We start from the raw sequence: 21856 nt of genomic DNA, 5'->3' as shown, positions 1-21856 counted from the left end.
CCTGACTTTGAAACAGATCACAGTTGGTCTCAGAAATTTTACTATGTTTCAGTCCTGGTCATTCAGTTAACTAGGTGTTATATTTGACGAAATCTGTAAAAATTAAGGATGAAAATTAAAAACATCTAAAATTTAGGGAATAAAACAATACAAAAATAAAAAATAAGTCTCACAAATAGTCCATAAATTTTAGCTACTTTCAATATTGATATCTAATTTATACAAATTCTGTCAAATATTTAACACTTTAAAGACTAAAACTTAAACATAATACAACTTTAAGAACTAACTGTTTTTAGTAAATCCTTGTGAGATTAATTCAATATACACACACGCGCGCGCGCAAAACATGCACAAAATTCACAAAACCATAAGACAACAAAAAATGCAGCAGTCGGATTCACTCTCACTTCGCCGCTGCTCCTCAGTATACCCATAATTTTCTTTTTTTACTCGTGTTATTTTTCGTTTAACAAAACAAATACAAAAATAACCAATGTTAAAAGGGAAAATCCAATTTAGAATGCCGAATGAGTTGCAAGTTCCCAATACCAATGTTTGTTGATACTCATATACCACATTTAAGAATTATGCAGACAATCCGGATTAGATAATAATCAATGACATTGAAAGGGAAAATCAAATTCATGGAGATAAGCTCGGTTAGATAATAATCAATACATTGAAAGGGAAAATACTACATCTTTTTTCATGTTGCAACTGGTGCGACAATAATAACTTCGCACCAGCTTAAATAACTTTTTTAAAGTGTACACGACGAACAAAACTAATAAAATAGAGATACAATATTTCCAAATGAAGATATTGACATTATTTTTGTGCCGACGCAAAAAACACTGTAACCATTGCTTACATTCTCATGTCAATGTCTGTCTCTTTCAAGTCACAATATGGCCGTTCATTCCACGGAGAGGGGCGAAGGCATACGCGGACTTCATGTTCTTCGGGTCCTATGCGATGTTTAGGCACAATAATCTCCAGAACAGTACCTGTCTCGTCGCAGTATGCTTCCAGCTTACCATCTTCAGGAATGCGGGTTGGGAGGGAAATTTCGCGAACAAATTCCCCGGGTGGACAATGCTCCGGTGTTGGATCTGTTAGCTTAAATGTTCTATCACGCCTCTTAATAAATGGCATTCCAGCTGTACTCACACAAAAAATCTTTACAACACCATGTGAGGGAGTGTTCTTCCAAGTAACTTTTACCCTTTGAAGATCAGCAAAAGGCAAGCTAACTACGATCAAGAAACCCTCCTCATCCTCGTATATTGTTTTTGCAGCTGTAACAGGTCCATATACATTTTTCATTACTCCGCTAAACTCACTTACCCAGGGGGGCTCTACAGCATGAACTTTCAAATCTAAAGTTCTGTCAAAATGCGAATTATTAGTCAGACAACAATCCTCCTCGTTTCCATGGGGAAAAAGATCCTTCTTTCGTTTGTTGCTAACTGGCGAAAGGTCCATGCCATCGACGCTCACGTGATCTGATGGCTGAGTAGCCAAATTAAGACCAGTACCATTTAGCAATTTTCTTTGGTGGGATTGGGAATTCACGTTATTCTTAAGGGGCGGAGGGAGCTCAAATTCTGAGGCATGTAGATTCCTCCAAGAACCGAAGTCACTGGCTTCATGAGGGATAGAGAAGTTTATATCTCGGCCTGTGAGCTCCACCCACCTCTTCCTTTCCTCCTCATCAAGGCACATGAGATTGGGTGACCGAACTACTTCGATCCCATGAATGCATTGAGGATTAGAAAGACCCCTGTAATGCTTCCTCTGCATACGATGAGACCGAACAAAACCCTTGTCCACACTAAATGGAAATGGGCGCTCCCCTTGTCGAGAATGCCCGTTCATGTAACTCCTAAGCTGCATCTTGCCGAGAGCATTTTCAGGCCTTTCCTTGAAAACCCACATGTACATGTTCTCCATATCATGCTGAACCAGAAAAGCATCCAGCTGCAGATCGGTTTTATCATACCCAGAGACACCATTACTATCCCGGACAATCTTACACTTTGACTTCTCATTCAAAACAGGCTTGAAATAGAAACTAAAGAAAACCCAGGCACCCCAAACACTGTCAAGTCTCTTGGCGCATTTCCTCGCAGCTTTCGGCTGATTGATTGCCGCCTCAGCCTCATACATTTGAGGTCCAAGACCCACATCTAAAACATCACACGGATCATTCCATCCTTGAGAAGGTGGGCTTGGCTCAGATGACAGAGGGAGATTGATGTCAGGAGGGCGTGAAAGGCCGTAAGACCGGCTCATCTCTCTCTCCAATTCATCATGCGACAAAGAACCCGAATCGGTGGAGTGACATTTCTCCATGGACAGGGTTGTAAGGAGAGCTTCCTCCATGAGATCCTTCAAAGTTTTATTTTTTTTCTCCTTGTTTCTTGGGTATATGTTTAAATGCACTAGCTAGTCTACAGAATCACCCCCCAGCCACTCTAACAAACCAAGTCGAACTATCAAATATTGCAGATTCATTACTCTATCGAAAAATTAAGAAAACTACCTCGTAAGTCTCCCCATCACTCAAATCCACAAATCTTCACAAGTTTCTTTTCAAGCTCAGCAATCAGTTCAACGTACTTTGAACTACAGAATCAAGATTTTCATAAGAACACCGACCTGAAAGCAATAACTAGACAATTGAAACTCAATCAGAACAATAATTTAGGGGTGGGGTGGGAATTTACCATGCAAGCTAAAAAATAAATAAATAAATAAACCTAATTGTTCATTAGGAAACTTCATAATTATACAATTCAAGCCAGAAATATCACCACAACAAAAACCCAGTCAAAGATTTGATTTTTGTATCAAAAATACTAATTGATTGATTTTCTAGATGTCAAAATTCCAATAAATTCTCAATTCCTACATTTTCACAGCAACCAAAAAAAGCAAAAACTTAATCACCGACAACCAAACAAGCTCCAGAATCTCGTAAAATCTACAGAACATGGGTCAGAATAAAACACAGATTTAAAGCAACGAAACCCTAGCTCTGGAAAAGGGGACAAAAGAAGCCAAACAGAAAGAGAGAAAATTCAAGAGATATTCGAAGATTACCTGGAAAGAAAGGCTTTAGATCCACAGCCACAGATATATAAGCAATCGACCTCCATTATGCGAGAGAGAGAGAGGAGAGAAAAAAGGAGATGACGGAGTCTGTTTAAAGGGTGCTATTGGGAAACGACCTTCCCCAGTTAACGTCGTCAGTTGGAAACGCACGCCGTCAATTAACGGTCACCGGTGAGAATTGAAGACGCGTCAAGTATGGCGTCTCGTGGACGGTAGATTAACTGGTTTTCTTCATTTCTTGTAGTATTAACTATTAGACCCGAATCTGAATTTACGGGTCTCATTAAAAAAAAAAAAAAAAAAAAAAAAAAAACTAAACGGTTATTTCAAAAGAAATAGCAGTAAATAACAGATTTCTAAACTAAATGAACTAAATATCATACTTATTTTAATTAATTAGTAAATAATAAGATTTAAAAAATTAAGTTTATTTTTACCATTTTATCATTACTTCAAATTAAAAATTCTCAAAACTACAATTTTAAAAGAAAGAAATTATCTCTCTCCCCTCTTACGTTAGCATCCTCTCTTTCTCTCTTCTTTCTCTCTCCCCTCTCACCCTGGCCTTCTCTCTTTCTCTCACCTCTCTTTACTTTGTCTCTTGCTTGCCCCCTACTGTCTCACGATTTCTCCTTCCATTGACGGTGGAGATGAGAAACTATCGTGCGACGATCTAGGCATTCCCCGCGACGAACATCTTCTCTCTTTCTCTCACCTCTCTTTACTTTGTCTCTTGCTCGCCCCCTACTGTCTCACGATTTCTCTTTCCATTAACGACGGAGATGAGAAACTTTCGTGCGACGATCTAGGCATTCCCCGCGACGAACATATGGTTGGTGAGAGATCTTGGTTGTGAGAGATTTCGGTCGCTGGTGTTCGACGCATTGACGGAGAGAGAGAGAGCAAGGGAGGAGAGAGCGAATGAGGGAAAAGAGAGATAGAGGAGAGAGAGACAGAAGACAGGGAAGAGGAGGAGAGAACGTGATAGAGAACAGAGAGAGGTTTTCAATTTTGGGTATTTCTTAGATATTTTTAGTAATGTTTTATATGTTAAAATATCTTCATTAAAGTTTTATGCTATTTACTAAACATTTTTTAAATATATGCTATTAATTTTATTTGTCTCTTCCAAATCCGTTATTTCCTTCATTGAAGCTAAACTCATATGGGTGGGCCTGTGTCCTTGTAGGGCTCACATGGGCCATCCCTTGTGAGTGCAGAACTGCGGTTCTTTGGAGCTGTATAACAGTTTTTTTTTTTTTTTTTGTGGGTGACGAGAAGAATAACACTTTTATAGTTTGGTTTAGTGTTGGAATTTTGGGTCGGCGGGCCGGTTCGAGGTCTGAATTTTTTGGGCTGGCGGACATGCTCAATTGTCGGCCCGTCCAACACTATATTTTCGGGCTCGGGCTCAAACAGCCCGAAAATGGATACTACACCGGAGCCCGCCGCCGTGTTGTTGCTGTCAACCGCCGTCCGCCGGAAATTTTTTAAATTTTTCCGGCTAGGCCCGATTTGCCCGACCCACCCGATTGCCCGAAAACCCGACAAACGGTCAAAATTTCAACCGTTGGAGCCCGACTCGACATGAAGCCCAATTTTCCCGATTGCCCGAAAACCCGTCCAATGGCTAGTTTTTTTACCGTTGCCCGAACCCGACCCGCCGAAACCAAAAGTAGCCCTTTCATCCGAATTTTTTTGAAAAAAAATTAATTTTTTAACTCAAAAATTTCTCTATAAATACCCCCCATCCCGCATACATTTTTCTCACTCAATTTCTCTCAATCCCTCTCAGTTTCTCTCAATCTCTCTCAATCTCTCAAATCTCTCTCACAATTTTTCCAAAAACTATCACATTATCCTAAAGCTCTCTCTCTCAAATCGCTCTTATTTTTTTTATAATGGATCCTTTTAGTTATAGTGGTATTCTCGTTGATGCCCAACACAACGTGGAAGAAGGGCAATTTCCCACTAATGAATTTGTTACGCATGAATCTACTAATCCGAGTCCTGGTAGACGTACTGGAGGTCATGGTCGTAATGGTGGTGGGCGTGGAAAAGCGGCAAGTGCAAGTGCGACAACGTCTGCGTCTGCAAGTGTTGCAACCTCCAGGAGGAAATGCAAGCGCACCTCGAAAGTTTGGGATCACTTCGACACAATTGAGGAGATCGACAATGAAGGTAATACTAAACATATAGCTCAGTGTAAATATTATTTATCTAAATTACAAGATGATACTATTCACAGTACCACACACTTGAGAAGACACTCTGAAAAGTGTCTTTAAAAGCTTAGCCAATTCGGCGACCCGAATTCCGCCAAACACAATTATCTTTTGATCGCACAACCGGTGGTCTAACCACTTGGAAATACAATCCGCAAGTAGACCGTATGGAAGTTGCGCGAATGATAGCTGCTTTAGATCAACCACTTAGTTTTGTAGAGCATCCTAATTGGCAACGATATATTAAGGTTGTACATAATCTTAATGCACAGTTCACTTCAAAAACTACTCTTAGGAAAGATTTATTAAAATTATTTAAAAAAAAAGAAGCATTAATAAACCTTTTACACTCGACAAGCGGGTGTATTGCGTTAACGACAGATATTTGGTCTGCCGTTGCCAATAAAAATTATTTAGTTATAACCGGACATTACTTTAAAGGATTTGATTTAGATAAGAGAATGTTAAGTTTTAAATATGTTCTAGGATCACATAGCGCGGATTTAATATATAATACAATTTTAAATGTAATTGATGAATTTAGATTAAGAGATAAAGTAATGGCTATAACATTAGATAATGCTAGTGCCAATACAAAAGCAATTGAGTTATTTAAAAATGATTTAAGTTTATTCAGTGACGGTACTATTTTCCACCAACGTTGTGCATATCACGTAATTAATTTAATAGTTAAATTTGGTTTAAAATAAATGGGTAATCACATTAAAAGAATTAGAGATAGTCTTTCATGGATTCAAGGTAGTAACCAAAGACAAGAAGATTGGTTTAGGTTCTTACAAGCACTAAATATACCTCCTAGAGAATCGTTTGACTTAGTTCAATGGTGGAGGGCACGGGCATTAACTTGGCCAATCCTAACTCGATTGGCAATTGATATATTTTCGATCACAGTCTCCACTATTTCATCTAAATAAGCCTTCAGTACAACATGAAGAATACTTGAAGAATGCCGGAATACATTGCAAAGGGACATTGTTGAAGCCTTGGTCTGCATTAAAGATTGGGATCGTGCCGATCAACGTCTATAGGATACAATTTCGCTGGCAAGCCAAGAATGGATCGATGAATTTAATCGATTAACATTTAATTTTGAAGACGATCATTGAGCTTCAAATTAAATTGTAAATTTGTAATTTGTAAATATGTATTTACTTTTGACATTGTAATTGTATAACTTTGTAAGTTTGTAAAATTTGTAATTCGTCACAAAATGATTGCACTCTTTTTTCCTTGCCAAGTTTTTATCCCAATTGAATTTTTCTTAGTAAGGTTTTTAACGAGACAATCATGAATTACGAATTTAAAATTAATATACAAAATTAATTTATTAAATTGTGTTAATAATGTCTGTTGAATGTTGATTTTAGTTTTTATATAATTTTAACACAAAATAACTTAATAATTATAAAAATATAAAAATATAAAAAAAATTTGGGCCATTCAAGCAAGCTCGGGCTGCCCGGCCGGGCTTGGGTAGCCAAATACAAGCCCGCCGCCCGTTCAAGGGCCTTCTCAGGCTCGGGCGGGCGGCCTAAATTTTTTGGGCGGGTCGAGTCAGGCTTCGGGTAAAAAATCGATATTTTCGGGCAGTCGCATGCGGCCCGTCCAAAGTTCCAATACTAGTTTGGTTTAAGAAAATTGAAAATTTTAGATTTCTTTTTTTTTTCATTGAGAAGATAGATTTTAGATTTCAAACACATAATTTTTTGGAAATAATTATAATATTCACTCAAAATGATACATATAAAATTATGGCCTCGTTCGTTTCGTGAATTCGAGTTTTTAATTTGAACTAAGATGTTTCATTTTTTGAGAGTTTTTAACTGTAGTAAAAAAAAATTAAATGTGACATTTTTTAAGAGCTTTTAACTATAAAAATCTAAAATTAAAAACTCAAATAGATAAAATGAACAAGGCTTATAAATAACTAACCCAACTTCAAAAATGGTGTAGAGCCCAATTAACACTACATTTATTATTTTATTTATCTTTCAAAACCGGGCCTAAGACCTAATATCCCACTCAATACCCAGCTCTATAATATTGTTAAGATTAATCTTATTTGTGTCTAGGGCATGTTCTTTTAGAGTTTAATTTGAGTATAATTCTTGAGTTGAATTTAATTTATAACTTGAGTTGAACTTAGAACTTGAGTTTATGTTTGGTTGTGTACATTTGAGTTATGGTTTGAGATAAGAATTTTTTTGAGTTTTTGTTTGAGTGAGTCAAAACTTGAATTTGTATTTAGATAGTATTTTAATAAAAACTCAATGCTGATGAAAAATTTTAATAGGGTATATGAGTCGGGTTTTATTCGTCTTTTCATTGTCAACGCATAGAAAAAAAAATCATCTCAATCATAATTAAAACGAAAAAGTTATAGCATTTTTAAGAATAGAAAAAATAATGTTCATTAATTTGAGTTCGAGTTTCTGAACTCGAGTTGAAGGGAAAACTTGAACTCGAGTTTTAGTTCTAAACTCGAGTTTGAACTCGAGTTTAAACTTAAAAGAACATGAACTCGAATAAAGTTGTAACTCGAGTTGTCTTTTTTTTTTAGTTTTTCACTCAAAATAACAAGCCCTTAATGTTTAGGTCATTTTTACTTTACTTTTTAAATTTTAAAAACTCTCATTTTGCACCTTAAATTTTGAATTTACTTCATTTAAGGCCTTTTATAAAAATTTTTGTTAAAATCAGACAGAAAAATAAGGATGTAAGTGTGATTATATAGTTTTTTATCTCTTTTTAAAATCAAATAGAAAGACCACGTGATTATATTATTCTTTTATTTCTATCTATTTTTAATAAAAATTACAATAGAAGAAGTTAAGTGGGAAGAATTTAAAGTTTGAGGAGTAAAGTGAGAGTTTTTAGAGTTCGGGAAGCAAATTAAGAATGGCCCTAAAATTTAAAATGCATAAGTGATAATAATCTATAATATTAAGAGGGGATGAATTGAGTGCCTATTTTAAACTAAACTAATTGTGTAATAAATACAAAAAATCTCATATATTTTTTTACGATTTGTCTCTTTACTTTTTATTAATCTAATAGAAATGCTATTTTTTTACTTATCTTTTTATTGTTTATGAATCTATAGAGAAACGATTTTTTTTTTCTCTAGTTCGAATCAATGTTGTCGTGTTTTTAACCTTCAAATGAAAAATGTATAAATGTAACTTGCATTACCCCTAGTAATTTCTGTAAATATAATTTTCAAATGAAAAATGTTCTAGTTCTTAAGTGCTTTTAGTAACGATAAAGAGAATGATTTGCATTTAATATAACCATTTCTGTACAAATTTCATTAATCAAATTTAGCGTTAGGGACCAAAATGACTAAGAAATAAGAGTTTAAAGACTAACTTATCAAAATTAAAAGTGAGACAAAAAAAATACTAAGTATAATTTAGAGACTAATAATGCTAATGACCCTTGTCAAGGTTCTAAAAGCGTGAACCCCTCTGAATTTCCCATATATTTTGCATTAGGCCATAAAAATATAATTCCTAATACATTGTCAAAAGGTCCGTACAGCTTATTTTATATGTATGTGTGTGTGTATATATATATATATATATATATATATATTAGGATTATGAATTTATATCTTTATAGACACACACTCCAATAACACGTCACAAACAACATTAAGACGATTTTTTTTATGGTAACAACATTAAGATGATGACTCTTAATTAGACGGTGCAATATGATAATTTGTTAATATATATGTTTAGTAGTAGATTCTACATTTGTACAACCAACAGCAGATAGGAAACAATATAAAAATTTGTTAGCCAATAAATCTAGAGATTTGTCCTAAATAATCTATGTTGCTTCAGGTTCACAAGTTTGTTCCATCGAGGTTTTTCCCGTTGACGATTTGTCCTTTCCTCACTAGAACACTGGAAACATCAATCTCTTTCAAATTGTAGTACTATTTCAAATAGATATGTGTAACATAACTAAACCTAGAGCTGAAAGTTGGGTCCGGAATCGGCTCATTCCTAAAGACCGATGAGTCCAGGACCAATTCGGGTTGAAAACTGTTTTAAGCTTAAAGTATCAATCCAGTCCGGCCCGAATATTTAACTGGCCGACTTTAGATTGAATTAATAATAATAACGGGTCTCGAAATTTAACTCAAACTTACAGTTCTAATTAAATTTAAGAAAGGAATTAAGAAAACTATTATAGGAAAACGTACGAAATAGTCCCTCTTGAAAATTTGTCTATATATATGTGTGTGTACTGTTTATAAAGATATATATCAATTTTTTGAGAGTAAAAAGATGAGACTTTATATATATATATATATATATATATATATGTACGTACATCAATTGATTAGGCTAACTAGCTAATAGCTATAAGTGGCCGTCTATTAGTATGTGAGGATATATACTTGCTGCTAGAGCAAAGTGACGGATAATGTTAAACTTTGGAAAACAAATATAATTTTCTTGTTTCTTTTTCGATGTAGTACAACTCTTAGAGGTACACTACAATTTGGTCGTTCTAGATATAGGAATGACCCCATAAATTGCTCATCACACATGAGCAAATTTAGTAGGTATCCCCGCAACATAGAGTAGACGAGGATGTATATACACATCGATATCGATAGAGACTAAGGTCCCGTTCATTTCGCTGATTCGAGTTTAGAATTCGAGTTTTGCTACAGTAAAAAGCTCTCACAAATAATCACATCTAACTTTTTTGCTACAGTAAAAAGCTTTCACATAAAATCACATCTCAACTCGAATTAAAAATTTGAATCAGCGAACTAAACGGGTCCTAAAGCTCCTCTTTTTGCCCATACACAAAGCTTCAGTTAATTTGTGTGACTCTGGTCACTAGCTCAATATCTTTAGCCATATCGAAGACAATGGCCGCATATCCAACATGGTATAGGCCTTTGCTGATTTCTCTTTCCACTTTTTGTGGCCAATAATATGCATGTATGTGTGGGCATTTTATGGTTATCTAGGTTAGGTACAATCCCTCCGACTTAATAAATAGACCTGAGAAACACAACATGATATTTATTAAACGTATTATTGACGCTGAAAAAAATGTGTAACAATAAGAAATTTAGTTATTTTAAACTGTTGTTATATATTTCAATATTAATGTTATATTTAAAAAATATATATATATATTATGTTAAGACTTTTTGTTTCTATATATTATAGGGAAGTATGATCTCTTACAAGGACCATATCAAAAGGCTATATTTTATGTGTGTGGGTTTGTAGAGAAATGAAATGTATAATTTAACATTTATTTTATATAACAATGACATTGATAAGGTACAACAGAGGTCTAAGATAACTAATTTTCTTCTTGTTACACAATATATGTTATACACGTTATGATGTAGGATGGTCTTTTGTCAAGAACTGACAAAAATGTATGTGTGTATTCATAAATAAATAGTCATTGTAGAAGTAATGAGTTTAATGTTACATTTATTTTGTGTAAGAATGGTTTCGTAATGGTATAACAGCAAAGAAATTACCTATTGTAGATGAATGCCACAAACTTCTAAATGATTGTTATAAAAAAATAAATACTATGGTATTCCTCAACTTCTATATGTTATGATACCTACATGTTATATTGATATGTGGAATATATATTGACATATGGTAAAAAGAGTGCAATGATAAGTTTATGTAATAATAACGTTGTTAAGAAGTAACAATAAAGAATTTACTAATCCAAATCATATATTTTTCTTAATATTATCGTTAAATAAGATAAAAATTCTATTATACCTCTATTTTTACCTGCTATAGTGTAAGTCGAAGATACCTTATACCCATGTTCTTATTTTGCAGCTTGGCAGAACAAAAGTATTGGCAGGCAGTAAAGTATTGGGCTATATTCTTTATCATTTACAGGTGATCTGCCAAATTACACAAAGCTTTTGCCTTTTGGCTTATACCTCTATTATTCCTGATTTTTTTTTTTTTTTTGAAAGAAAAAGAGAGATTTAAGGTAAGAAGATTTACATTTAAGACTTTAAAAATTGCAATAAATTAAACTTGTGGCGTCATCTCTTTCAAAGTTTCTGATGTGAAATTTGCTTATCTATAATTCATTATCCACTATAGAATAAATTATATACCATTGATTAATTATCCCACTTATTTAAATGGATATTCACGAAATATACTGGTGACATGTCATCCCGTTCTCTCAAATATACTAGTGTTTTCAATGATGCTAAGATGGGAAAGTGAATTGAAAGATGGTAAAAGGTCTGACAAATGTTGTTTGAGCATCTTGGAGGCCACAAAACAAACATTAGTGAATAAAGCTGCATGCAACCCCAAAAAAAATAGAAAAACACATTGGGACAATCATGACAGAGGCCAAATATGTGGAAGATTGCAGTGTACAAGACCCAAAAGAGTCCTTTATGATCTCTAATCTCTTCTAAAACTTTGTTAGATAAGGAAAGAGAAAGAAGAGAAAAGAAGAAGCCACTTGATTAAATCAAGCTGCTATTAGTAGTTTGTGTATTTTATGATTAGGCGCCAATTTTGCATTGTTGTGTTGTCGATCATTTTTGTCATTGTCGTGATGTTAGTAATAAGTTATTATGACCATAAGCATATATGTGTTTGGTAAATTTTTACAAAGTTACTGTGGATATCAAAAGTAAAAAATTAGGTGAATGGTAAACTACATATAAAATTACTGTTGAAATGTATAATGATGAATAGACATATATTATCACACATGTTTATTATAGTTAGTTTTATTTTTATTTTTATGGTCAATGTTCATAATATAAAAATATATATTTAAAATTTTATTAATTAAAATAGTTCTTACAAATAAATTACTTTTATTCAAGAAGAAAAATTATCCATCTACTATTTATTCAAGAAGAAAAATGTATAATGATAATATTTGTTATTGTTATTTTTAAATATTTTGATCATTATTAAAAATATTTGAATGAAATCTGGCATAGCATACTTATTAAAGATTTTTAATTTAAAAAAAATATTTTTTAATTTGGTTTGAAAAAAATAAAATAAGTATATTAAGAATTAAATTTTATTGTTAAGGTTATTTTAATAAATTTAGATGATGGCGGTAGAAACTGTTGTGTAAAAGCAACTGCCAACCTACTTTTTAAATTTTAGTGTTTGACAACAGTTCAACAAAAACTGAATTTATCAAACACTCAAATCTACTGTAACTTGTATAGAAAGCTAAAAATAGCACCTAGAAGCAATGCCAAAGGCCCTAAATCAGGTTGTTAAAAGGAAAATGGCTTTGATGGACCTACAGTTTCATCTAAGCTAAACATAGCACCTAGAAGCAATGCCAAAGGCCCTAAATCAGGTTGTTAAAAGGAAAATGGCTTTGGCGGACCTACAGTTTCATCTACACGGAAATCATCATTAATAACAAAATTTAACATATTATTGCATTTCTTCTTATCTTAAATTTAAAATTTACTCTTAGAAAAAAAGAGACCGTTTTTCTGTTGTTGAAAGGTTCTCCTTCATTAACTAAAGCATTATTTAAAATATATATTTTTTTTCTTGTCGTAAAATATTAAGCTTGAGATTGCATAAAAGCTGAAAGGCGAGATTGAGCTCGCGTAAAGCTGAACTCAAGCTCGTATAAGACTGATCTCGAGCTCGTATCAAATGAGCCTGTAACACAAAATCATGGTATTAAGACGTCGTCATTAGTATCGAAAAATTATTTTTCTTTTTTTACCCACTCTCATAACTTGTGTGTGCTCGTTAACACAAAAATTATTTGCCATGTAACGCACAGTTTGCATATCCAAGGATTATTGACTGTCAAAATTAAAATGCCTGAAAAAACCTCAAAGAAATTGGCGCCAAAAAGATTATATATCTTGGTTAGTTACAAAACATCAATCAACTTGTGTTTTAAGGACAAATAGTTTTTAGCACTTGGGACTTCCGAGTCAAATACAGAATCATCCTGTCTCTCTTTCTGCTCACAGTTTAAGAAACAGGTAAATCAATGCTCACATAATGTAAAAGGTAACATACTTTCATTTCATTCTCTCTCTAATGGTGGCATTGTAGTGTGTTAGCCAACTTAATTTGCGTTTAGTGACACGTGACTTTTCACAAAGGTAACTAACATACTTTCATTTCATTCTCTCTCTATTGGTGGCATTGTAGTGTATTAGCCAACTTAATTTGTGTTTAGTGACACGTGACTTTTCTTTTATTTGTGATCCCATGTGAGTTTCCTCGAGAGACGTGACCTCTCAACCATAAACTAGTCAGGCAATTTGCCGACTTTTCTGTCTTTGTGCTAATATTGCCTCAGCTTATCCTTTTCACCTCCAAGTTCTTTTTTTCCCTTTGTTTCTCTATTTATTTATTAAACATTCGTATTCCTAATCTCAGAGGCTGAATTATGTAAATATCTGCAACTAGATGGGTTAGTTTCAATGGGTTTAAAGTGAAATGCTTTATTTGTAATCATGCTTCATGATTGAAGAATGTGATATTCAGAGAAAAAAAGATAAATAAAAGAGCTTTTTTTCCGGTGATTTTTTTTTTTTTTTTTTTTTTTTTTTTTAGCAGGTTGGTATCTGGGGCTTTTTATTAGACTAAAGTCACAACTCATATATCTCTTTATCTCTATATTGCAAAAGGAGAAAAGCCCTCTTAGTATATACTACTGCAAGCTCAACTTCACGGGGTTGTCCTTGTCCTTTGTTTAGAGAAGATTGTAACCACTCACAAACACAAAGCAGCTTTCTTTTTTTTCTTTTTTTTTCCCCTTATTTTTTCCTTACCTTCATTTTCTTGGGATTCTTTTGCATGTTCTTTTTCTTTTCCCTTCTTTGATGCTTAAAAGTGGAACTTGCTTAAATCTCACTTGTTACAATTGAATTTCTCAAATGTTTATTTTTGCATAGAGAAAAAGATGAAGTCTTTGAGTAGTGTAGGAATTGGGTTAAGTGTGGTATTCAGTTGCCTTTTCTTGGCTCTCATAGCTGAGCTTTACTACTTGTTTTGGTGGAAGAAAAGGCTGATCACCAACAGATCAGAGATAGAAAACCATGACTATATAAGCCCAGCAAAAGAGCTCTTCTACATGTTTTGTTGGAGAAAACACTCAGCTTTTAGCCACTCAGCTCTCAACCCTCAAGAAATCTGCTCCTCAAGTACAAGAATTCCCATAAACGACAACAACAATACACTTCTCCAAGAGCCAAACGACGATTTTCTCTTCAAACCCTTTGAAGAGGATGGTCCAGAGACACAGTTCATGACACTGCAAAACTGCTCAGGCCCTCCTAGATTCCTCTTCACAATCGTAGAGGAGACCAAAGAAGACTTGGAATCTGAAGATGGCAAGTCTCATAATAACAAGAGCAAAAAAGGGTCAAGAAGTAGGAGTTTGAGTGATTTGCTTGTCACTTTGGAGACTCCATATTTGACCCCTTTAGCCTCTCCACCATTCTTCACTCCTCCTCTAACACCTGGGGGATCGTACGGACATCAAGGTATCAACTTTCTGTTTCAGTCAACAGCAGAGGAAGAGTTCAATAGGATTATTAGATCGTCTTCGTCATTGTCGTCGTCACCTCCTCCTAAGTTCAAGTTCTTGCAAGAGGCAGAGGAGAAGCTTATTAAGAAGAGGTTGATGGAAAAGGCCGAGACTGAAACTGGTCTTGTGAAGATTGTTGATGGGAATATTATTAGTGACAAAAAATGGAAGGAAAATGAAGGTGGTACTACTCCTACTACTACTACTATTTCAAGCATACTTAAAGAGAATGAGGAAGATGAGTCTTTTATCACAATCACTGTTGATAAGAACAAAGCAAGGGAGATTATTTCCTCACAGGTACTTCCTCTTGCTTCTTCACCTTCAACCTTCAGATCAGCACCAATTAATAAGAAGCTCAATCCACATTAGATGAAATGAAATGAACCAAAATGGGCTTTTTTCTTTTTTTCGTTTTCTTTTCTTAACTTAATTTCAGTCTTATTAGTCTGAAAATTTGTGTTGTGTAATGGTATGTTGAGTATTTTTCAAATGGGGGTAATGAGGGAGACAACATTTTGGCAGCAACATGACGTGCATAGGCGGGTCAGGTAAGTAGTGAGGTGCAAGTGGGGGACTAGTGGGGATAATTTGTTTTATTCAAATCTCCATGTCTCTCATCAACTGTCTCAATACCTGTAATCATTCACTCCTGTGAGGGAATAGTGCTGAATTGATACTGCAGAAAATTTAGATGTTTGTTTTGTCTTAATGCCACTGTGAAGTGTAAAGTTGTTTTTCTGTTTTTTAAAAAGGAGAATTAAGACAACAATGCCATCTCCTCTCTGTCTCATGCTCGCAATGGGACATGCATAAACAAACTGTCGTTACTCATTAGTCGTGCCATGTCAATGTTTTCTTCTTTCTGCTCTCTTTTGTTTGTATCATACATGTTTGTTTGTTTTACCGTCACACGCGTTAAAAAGCTTCTTTTTTTTTTTTTTTTTTTTTTTTTTTTCCCCCCCCCGCGTTAAAAAATTTTTTTTTTTTTTTTTTTTTTTTTTTTTTTTTTTTTTTTCTTTTTCCTCAATACAAAGAAGAAATTTCAACCGTCTGATTGCTCACCATCACAGCTCATTCAACTCGGATGTGACTGTTTCTGAGTGGGTCAGGGGTAATTTGGGGTTTGTTTTGTGGTACATTTCAAAGTGTTGTGTAGAAGTAGACCGTAGACTATTTAACAAAATGACAAGGTTCGTATTGGTAAAACCATCACTTGTGAGATGTTCTTTTGGGCTTTTAAGCAACAAAGAACGAAGATAAACAGATATGCAGATCTTCCTTGGGGAAAAAGTATATTCAACACACAGTTGTTGAAGAGCAACGCTAGAGAAATCAGCCAAAAATCTAATAATGTTTATATCCAGTACATGCATTATTATACAGGAATTACATAGTTTTACATACCATCACAAGAATCTACTCAGGTATATATAGCATTTTTTTCAACGTAGAGAATAGGAACTGAGTTTGGGCAGAACTGGCTAATTTTGTGCAACTTAAAAGCTTATCTGGTTTTGGCGAACGGTTAACGAAAGGGGACAGATCACTTTTGCAAAAGAAATACACTAGCAAAATTAGTATCATAACGGCATAGAAAACTTGTTCATTTCGAAATTGTCAAATAACAAACTAATCTCATAAACAAGGATCAGCTATAATAACAACTGTTTGTATCGTCAACAACAAGACTAACTAAATTATGTATCCCTTTTCTCTTTTTGTGTTTTGTTAAAAGAATGTTCAAACAAATCACTTACCTAAAGAGGTAAGAACGTGTGTTTTATATCTTGATAAATAATGACAGCTATAATTGGAGATGATGAACACATACAAACTCAGAAAACTTCGGCAAAGAGAAAGATGAGAAGAACAATTAAGTCAGATTCCCAGAGTAGCAAAATTTGCGATACCAAGTTCAGCGCAAAGGGGGTTCAGGCTGGGCTCTTCCAAGAGACTGAATGCCGTATATCCGTAATATGAGTGGTATAGATCCGGAAGCTGCCCCGGGAACTTGCTGAAACCCCCAAACTGGCAAAGAAACAATATCAGCAACAATGTTAAAGGACTACATAAAACAAAGTTTTAGCTAAGAGATATAATGTTCCATTAGGAATTGCAAGAATCACATATGACTAGCCTATCATAATAAAATGTTTACATAATAGGACAGATTTAGTTTATTAAGGAAAAAGGAAAAAGAGAGACCAGACTGAAACGTATCGAACATTAGCATTACATCAATCAGACTCTAATTTACATGCTATAAATAAAAAAGTTGTCACTTCTTGATAAGAGATGCCAAATTTAAGTTGCAAGGGGTTTGAATTTTTCCAATCTTATAATCACGTATAATCCAATTAACAGATGGTAATTACTATTCTATGACCCCTGAAAACTACATAAGCCGGCCACAGGCTGCCAGTTTTGATCCGCATTGTATTGGTTTCTTCCTCTCTTCACATCAACTAAAGCTTCTTTAACTACCTCAATTATTCGCACACGTGGGCCATACTAGTAATGAATTATACTTAAAGAGTCTTGGACACAAAGAAGAGATTACATTAGCCACCCGAACAAAAGATTAACTAGAAGGAAAGGAGAAACACAGTACCTCAGACTGACAAGTTAGCAAGAATCCACGTAAAGACTTATCATCAATGAATTTTTCACCCCCTAATATCCTTAGTACTGCTCCAATCCTATACAAGCACAACGTTCTTGTCAAAAACAAAGTAATTATAAAAATTCCGTAGAAATAACCCAATGATGTCCTTTCACCAACCAGAATGCGTAACATGTGTCACTGTCCTTGTTGGGCCTCCCTTGAAATCCACCATCTGCTGCCTGCCTCTGCAACAGTAAAATAAGAACGAATAAGACTGGCTGAAATCCTTCCTTGATAAAAGAACACGAAAAGTACTGAACTTGAACAGTTCAAATTCAAAACCAATCTAGTTATTGAAACAAAACATACGGCCCTTGTTTCTGAAGCATTTCCAAAATTCAGCACATTTTATGAGAGCTTAGAGCCCCTGATGTCTGTTCGATGTCGTCTAAATTTTTCAAATGATGCAACCTTGTTTCAGAAAAATGTATGTATGATATTTCAGAAAAATAGGGAAACAAACCTGCAAGCTCCAGTCCAGCAGCAATGGTACGTTTATTATGGATGATGACCCATTTTTGGAGAGAAGGTCGTCTTCAATAAATCCCATTAACCGAAGAGACGCAACAGCGCAATAAGTTGCACCACCTGTGCCACAAAAATAAACACGGTTGGCAAATATCATTGGATAAAATCAAGAAACTATCCTATAAAGCTAATGAACACAAATTCACATCAACATATCTAGTAATGCAAGTGGAATGAAACTCCAGAGTCACAAAATAAGAATTTAGTAGCGCTGAAATACATGATGGTCGGATATAGGAGGAGCTTAACAAAAGAAAAATCAAGTCATTTTGGTCCAACTATCAAAATAAGAGAGTGCTTAACCACATTTTCACGGCATAAATGAATATTTTCATATGTTTGATTGAGCTCACCATGAGATTCTGAACCAGGGTTCAAACCGAAGCCTCCATCATATGACTGAAATGAAATCACCACTGTGCATAAGTATCTATATCAGGATATCAGTAACATGGGAAATTAACAACTCGATGCAACACCTAATCTCCAGGAAAGTAACTTCATAGCTCGTAGTGATCAGAAATTCATGCAGTTATATATACAAACCTGACAATTCAATATGTACTCCTTTGCTTTCTCCCTATCCATGCCACTCCAATTTTCCAACATACAACAGATGGCAGCTGAAACACCAAGATATCTTTAGAGCATGTTTGATTCATGAAACTTAATAGTAAATAATTTAATGTTATCATTTATTTTTCTCTTACCAGCACAATAAATAAACCGTAGATCTGTCTCTGCCCCTGTGTGGATGGGCATAAAGCTGCCAAAAAAAGAAAAAAAGGAAATCCATGCAACATACCAGAAAGATCATTCAAAAACTCATAACAAGGGGCGGGGGCGAGAGAGCAACGGTGTATAAGAAACCAAGTCTTAGAGTCTAATAGACGTCTAATTATTAACTGAAACTAAGAAAAATCTCCCATTACGCATCCAGAACGTTTGCACATTGCAAGTTATAGAGAAGGAAGTAATTGACTAGAAACAAGCTACAAAAACCGCGAGTGAATGTGACTCTGTTTTTGCAAGATCAACGATTTTGAGTTTCAGGAAGATATCGAAAAACAGATAACTATAAAGCATACCTTCCGTCAGGCTGTTGAAGGTTTCTCATGGATGTCAATATTGATTCAGAATCAATATTGGAGAAGTTAAAGCCAATTATTTTTAGTATTGCTAAGGCACAATACGTACTTGCCAAGTGACTACCATTGTGAACCAAAATCTGCAACCAGATTAAACTAAATATGTCATTTCCAAGAAACAGGTTTAAGAGATCAAATAAACCATCTAGTTATTAGCCATTCTTCACAAATTATACCATTTACTCATCAAATAATATTCAAAGGTATTTACTATTTATCAAAGTACAGGTCTACAAGAAAAACTAACATAACTAAACAGGAAACTTAAAAATGAAGTTGAAAAAAAAAAAAAAAAAGAACAGAAGCTTAGTGCATTACGTGTTTTTCATACCCCATTATCATCAGACGGAAATTGAGAAGTTCTGGAACCATGGAATCCATAAAATTGCTCTGCATCCAACAAACATTCAAACACTTGTTTGATATCTTACCTTGTCATTTTGGATTTTGGGAGTTAAATGAATCAAACAAAGAAAATCAATCTAATTCTTTATGGAACCCGGAAACACGATTAAAAGCCATACCATTATTTATCTCGCCTTGAACTCTTGGGCGAGCTTGAAACGACAAAACCCAATCGGCAACTGCTTCCTTGTCAATCTAATCAATTATGAATTAATCCAAAACTAAATAAGTGATTGTACGCAAATATTTCAGAATCCACCAAATTAAACTGAATTTACCAAAAGAAATCGGACAGAAAATAACAGAAAACTAAAGTTTCAATCTTGAAGCTAGAAACATCTATTTGGCAGTTTGGTAACAAGAAACTAAACCAAATCGAATCGAATTCTACGTTTTTTAGTCAAAGAAGAGACCGCTGTGTTGTTAAAGATTTCGACTTTTTTTTTCTCTACATTTTCTCGGGAACCAAACAGAGAGAGAGGGTTACGGAGTTGAGTTGGCGGAGGAGGTGGAGGCCGGAGATGACGAAGTAGGCGAGAGTGAGGCGGTTGATCTCTTGAGTCTGGTACTGGTAAGGCAAGAGCTGGTACATCATCTGCAAGAACATCACATGCCGATCTTTGTCGAACAATGTCGGAGGAGGATGAGGAGGAGAAAGAGAAGGAGAGTCCAGTGGGTCCCTCTCCGAATCCATGGCCGACAACTGCTTCGATTACGGACTTCACACACACACACAAATAAAAAAAATAAAAATTAGACGGTACCACCAATAGTAGTACTACATGGAATTGGAAGCAACTCTGGTCAAACTTCTTAGCTTTCACTTATGAATCTCTGATCTTGTTTCTCTTTTTATTCAGTTTAACACTTGAACTGGGCCTATGTTTTTAACAAACGGCTCAAGTTTCTGTCTTTTTAGATTTCTTTTAGTTTTTTTATTATTACTTTTCCCTTCCCTTCCCTCTGCTCTCTCTATCTTTTTGTTTGTCCTTTTTCTTTCTCCTTATTTTTAATCTTTGCCTTACTTTTACACAACCTATTCTTCGGCAGGGTCACTTTTTTTTTTCTATTAAATTCGGTGAAATTCACGACAGATTAAAATAAGCAAAAGATGACACTGGTTAGTCTGTAAATTAGAAGATGTGAAATCTTGAAGAAGATTAGGGAGCTAAATTCATATCTCTGTTTCATTACTCAAGTTACTAAAGGGTTGTTCGTTTACAGTAAAATATTCGAATAAGGCTCACTTCGAGTGAGGCTTTAAGCCCAAGTTGCAGTTCGGCCGTGTGGTAACACGAAAATTAATTCGAGTCACTCAAGTTCATCCTCTTCCTTCAATTCGAGTGAAATTCAAATTAATAGCTACAGTGTATAGCTATTCTAGCATGCAACAACAGTGTAAAGTTTATTAGAAGATTCTTGCCATTGTAGCCGTTGGTTGTTCAAAGTTCCTCTTTCTTCTCTGAATCGAGATTTGAAGCCATACCAATTTCACATCTCTCTGCCATTTCATGTGATTCTCACTACTTCTGTAAGTTTTCTTGAATTGCACATAAACCTTTTGACCATCGTACAAGAGTCTCATCTCTTCCTTCAATCTTAAATATGTTCTCATACCTACAAGAACTAGGCAATCGAGTTTCTCCCAAATTTGAAATAGGGATACCATATCCCCAAAATCATCCCTCATCTATACGTTGGGTCCCTGGCCAAAAGAGAAAAATTCACCCTGAACTGTTCCGTTCGGCGACTTCCTTGGGCATCCCTCCTACTCATATACCCTATTAAAATTTTCCATCACCATTGAGTTTTTATTAAAATATTATCCAAATACAAATTCAAGTTTTGACCCACCCAAACACAAACTCAAATAGATTCTCAATTCAAACCATAACTCAAAATGCGCTCATCCAAACACAAACTCAAATTAGAGTCTCAACTCAAACCATACTCAAATACACCTTAACTCAAATCAATATCTGAACTCAAGTCACCCTAACTTAAAAAATGTAAATGAACAAGCCCTAAAAAGAACGAGGAGCGGTGAGCCTCTATTGGCCTTTAATTACTTAGCATGCTATAGTTGACTGACGTCGGTTCCGTATGAGAAGAATTATGACACCAAAAGTTTTCACCGTTTCAATGCCATTCGTAGATCACGA

At 34.7% G+C, this 21856-nt stretch overlaps 3 protein-coding genes across 4 annotated transcripts; 1 reads left to right on the top strand and 2 right to left on the bottom strand.

The window, feature by feature from the left end:
- Positions 1-644: 644 nt before the first annotated feature.
- On the bottom strand, positions 645-3172 carry LOC21394665. Of its 2 annotated transcripts, XM_010110444.2 has the most exons (3): positions 3109-3172; positions 2549-2677; positions 645-2480 (listed from the first exon to the last, which is right to left on the bottom strand). In XM_010110444.2, the coding sequence occupies exon 3, from the start codon at positions 2386-2388 to the stop codon at positions 871-873; it is 1518 nt and encodes a 505-aa protein (XP_010108746.1). In that variant the 5' UTR covers positions 2389-2480; positions 2549-2677; positions 3109-3172; the 3' UTR covers positions 645-870. The 2 variants fall into 2 exon arrangements, with proteins under 2 accessions (XP_010108746.1, XP_024029458.1); XM_024173690.1 differs by having other exon boundaries at positions 645-2664; positions 3109-3132.
- An 11146-nt stretch (positions 3173-14318) lies between these two features.
- Positions 14319-15317, top strand: LOC21394664. Its single transcript, XM_010110443.1, has one exon. It carries the CDS (start codon positions 14319-14321, stop codon positions 15315-15317), a length of 999 nt encoding a protein of 332 aa, XP_010108745.1.
- Positions 15318-16419: 1102 nt separating this feature from the next.
- LOC21394663 (geranylgeranyl transferase type-1 subunit beta) lies at positions 16420-20578 on the bottom strand. The gene is made up of 11 exons (XM_010110442.2): positions 20182-20578; positions 19814-19889; positions 19621-19679; positions 19230-19369; positions 18852-18907; positions 18688-18764; positions 18495-18540; positions 18077-18201; positions 17731-17798; positions 17560-17647; positions 16420-16976 (listed from the first exon to the last, which is right to left on the bottom strand). The coding sequence occupies exons 1-11, from the start codon at positions 20386-20388 to the stop codon at positions 16827-16829; spliced, it is 1092 nt and encodes a 363-aa protein (XP_010108744.1). The 5' UTR covers positions 20389-20578; the 3' UTR covers positions 16420-16826.
- Positions 20579-21856: the final 1278 nt, after the last annotated feature.

This window comes from Morus notabilis, unplaced genomic scaffold (genome assembly GCF_000414095.1).
Source record: "Morus notabilis unplaced genomic scaffold, ASM41409v2 Scaffold727, whole genome shotgun sequence".
Lineage (NCBI taxonomy): Eukaryota > Viridiplantae > Streptophyta > Magnoliopsida > Rosales > Moraceae > Morus > Morus notabilis.
Note: the sequence above shows the minus strand (reverse complement) of the source record. Positions and strands in the feature narration are given on the sequence as shown.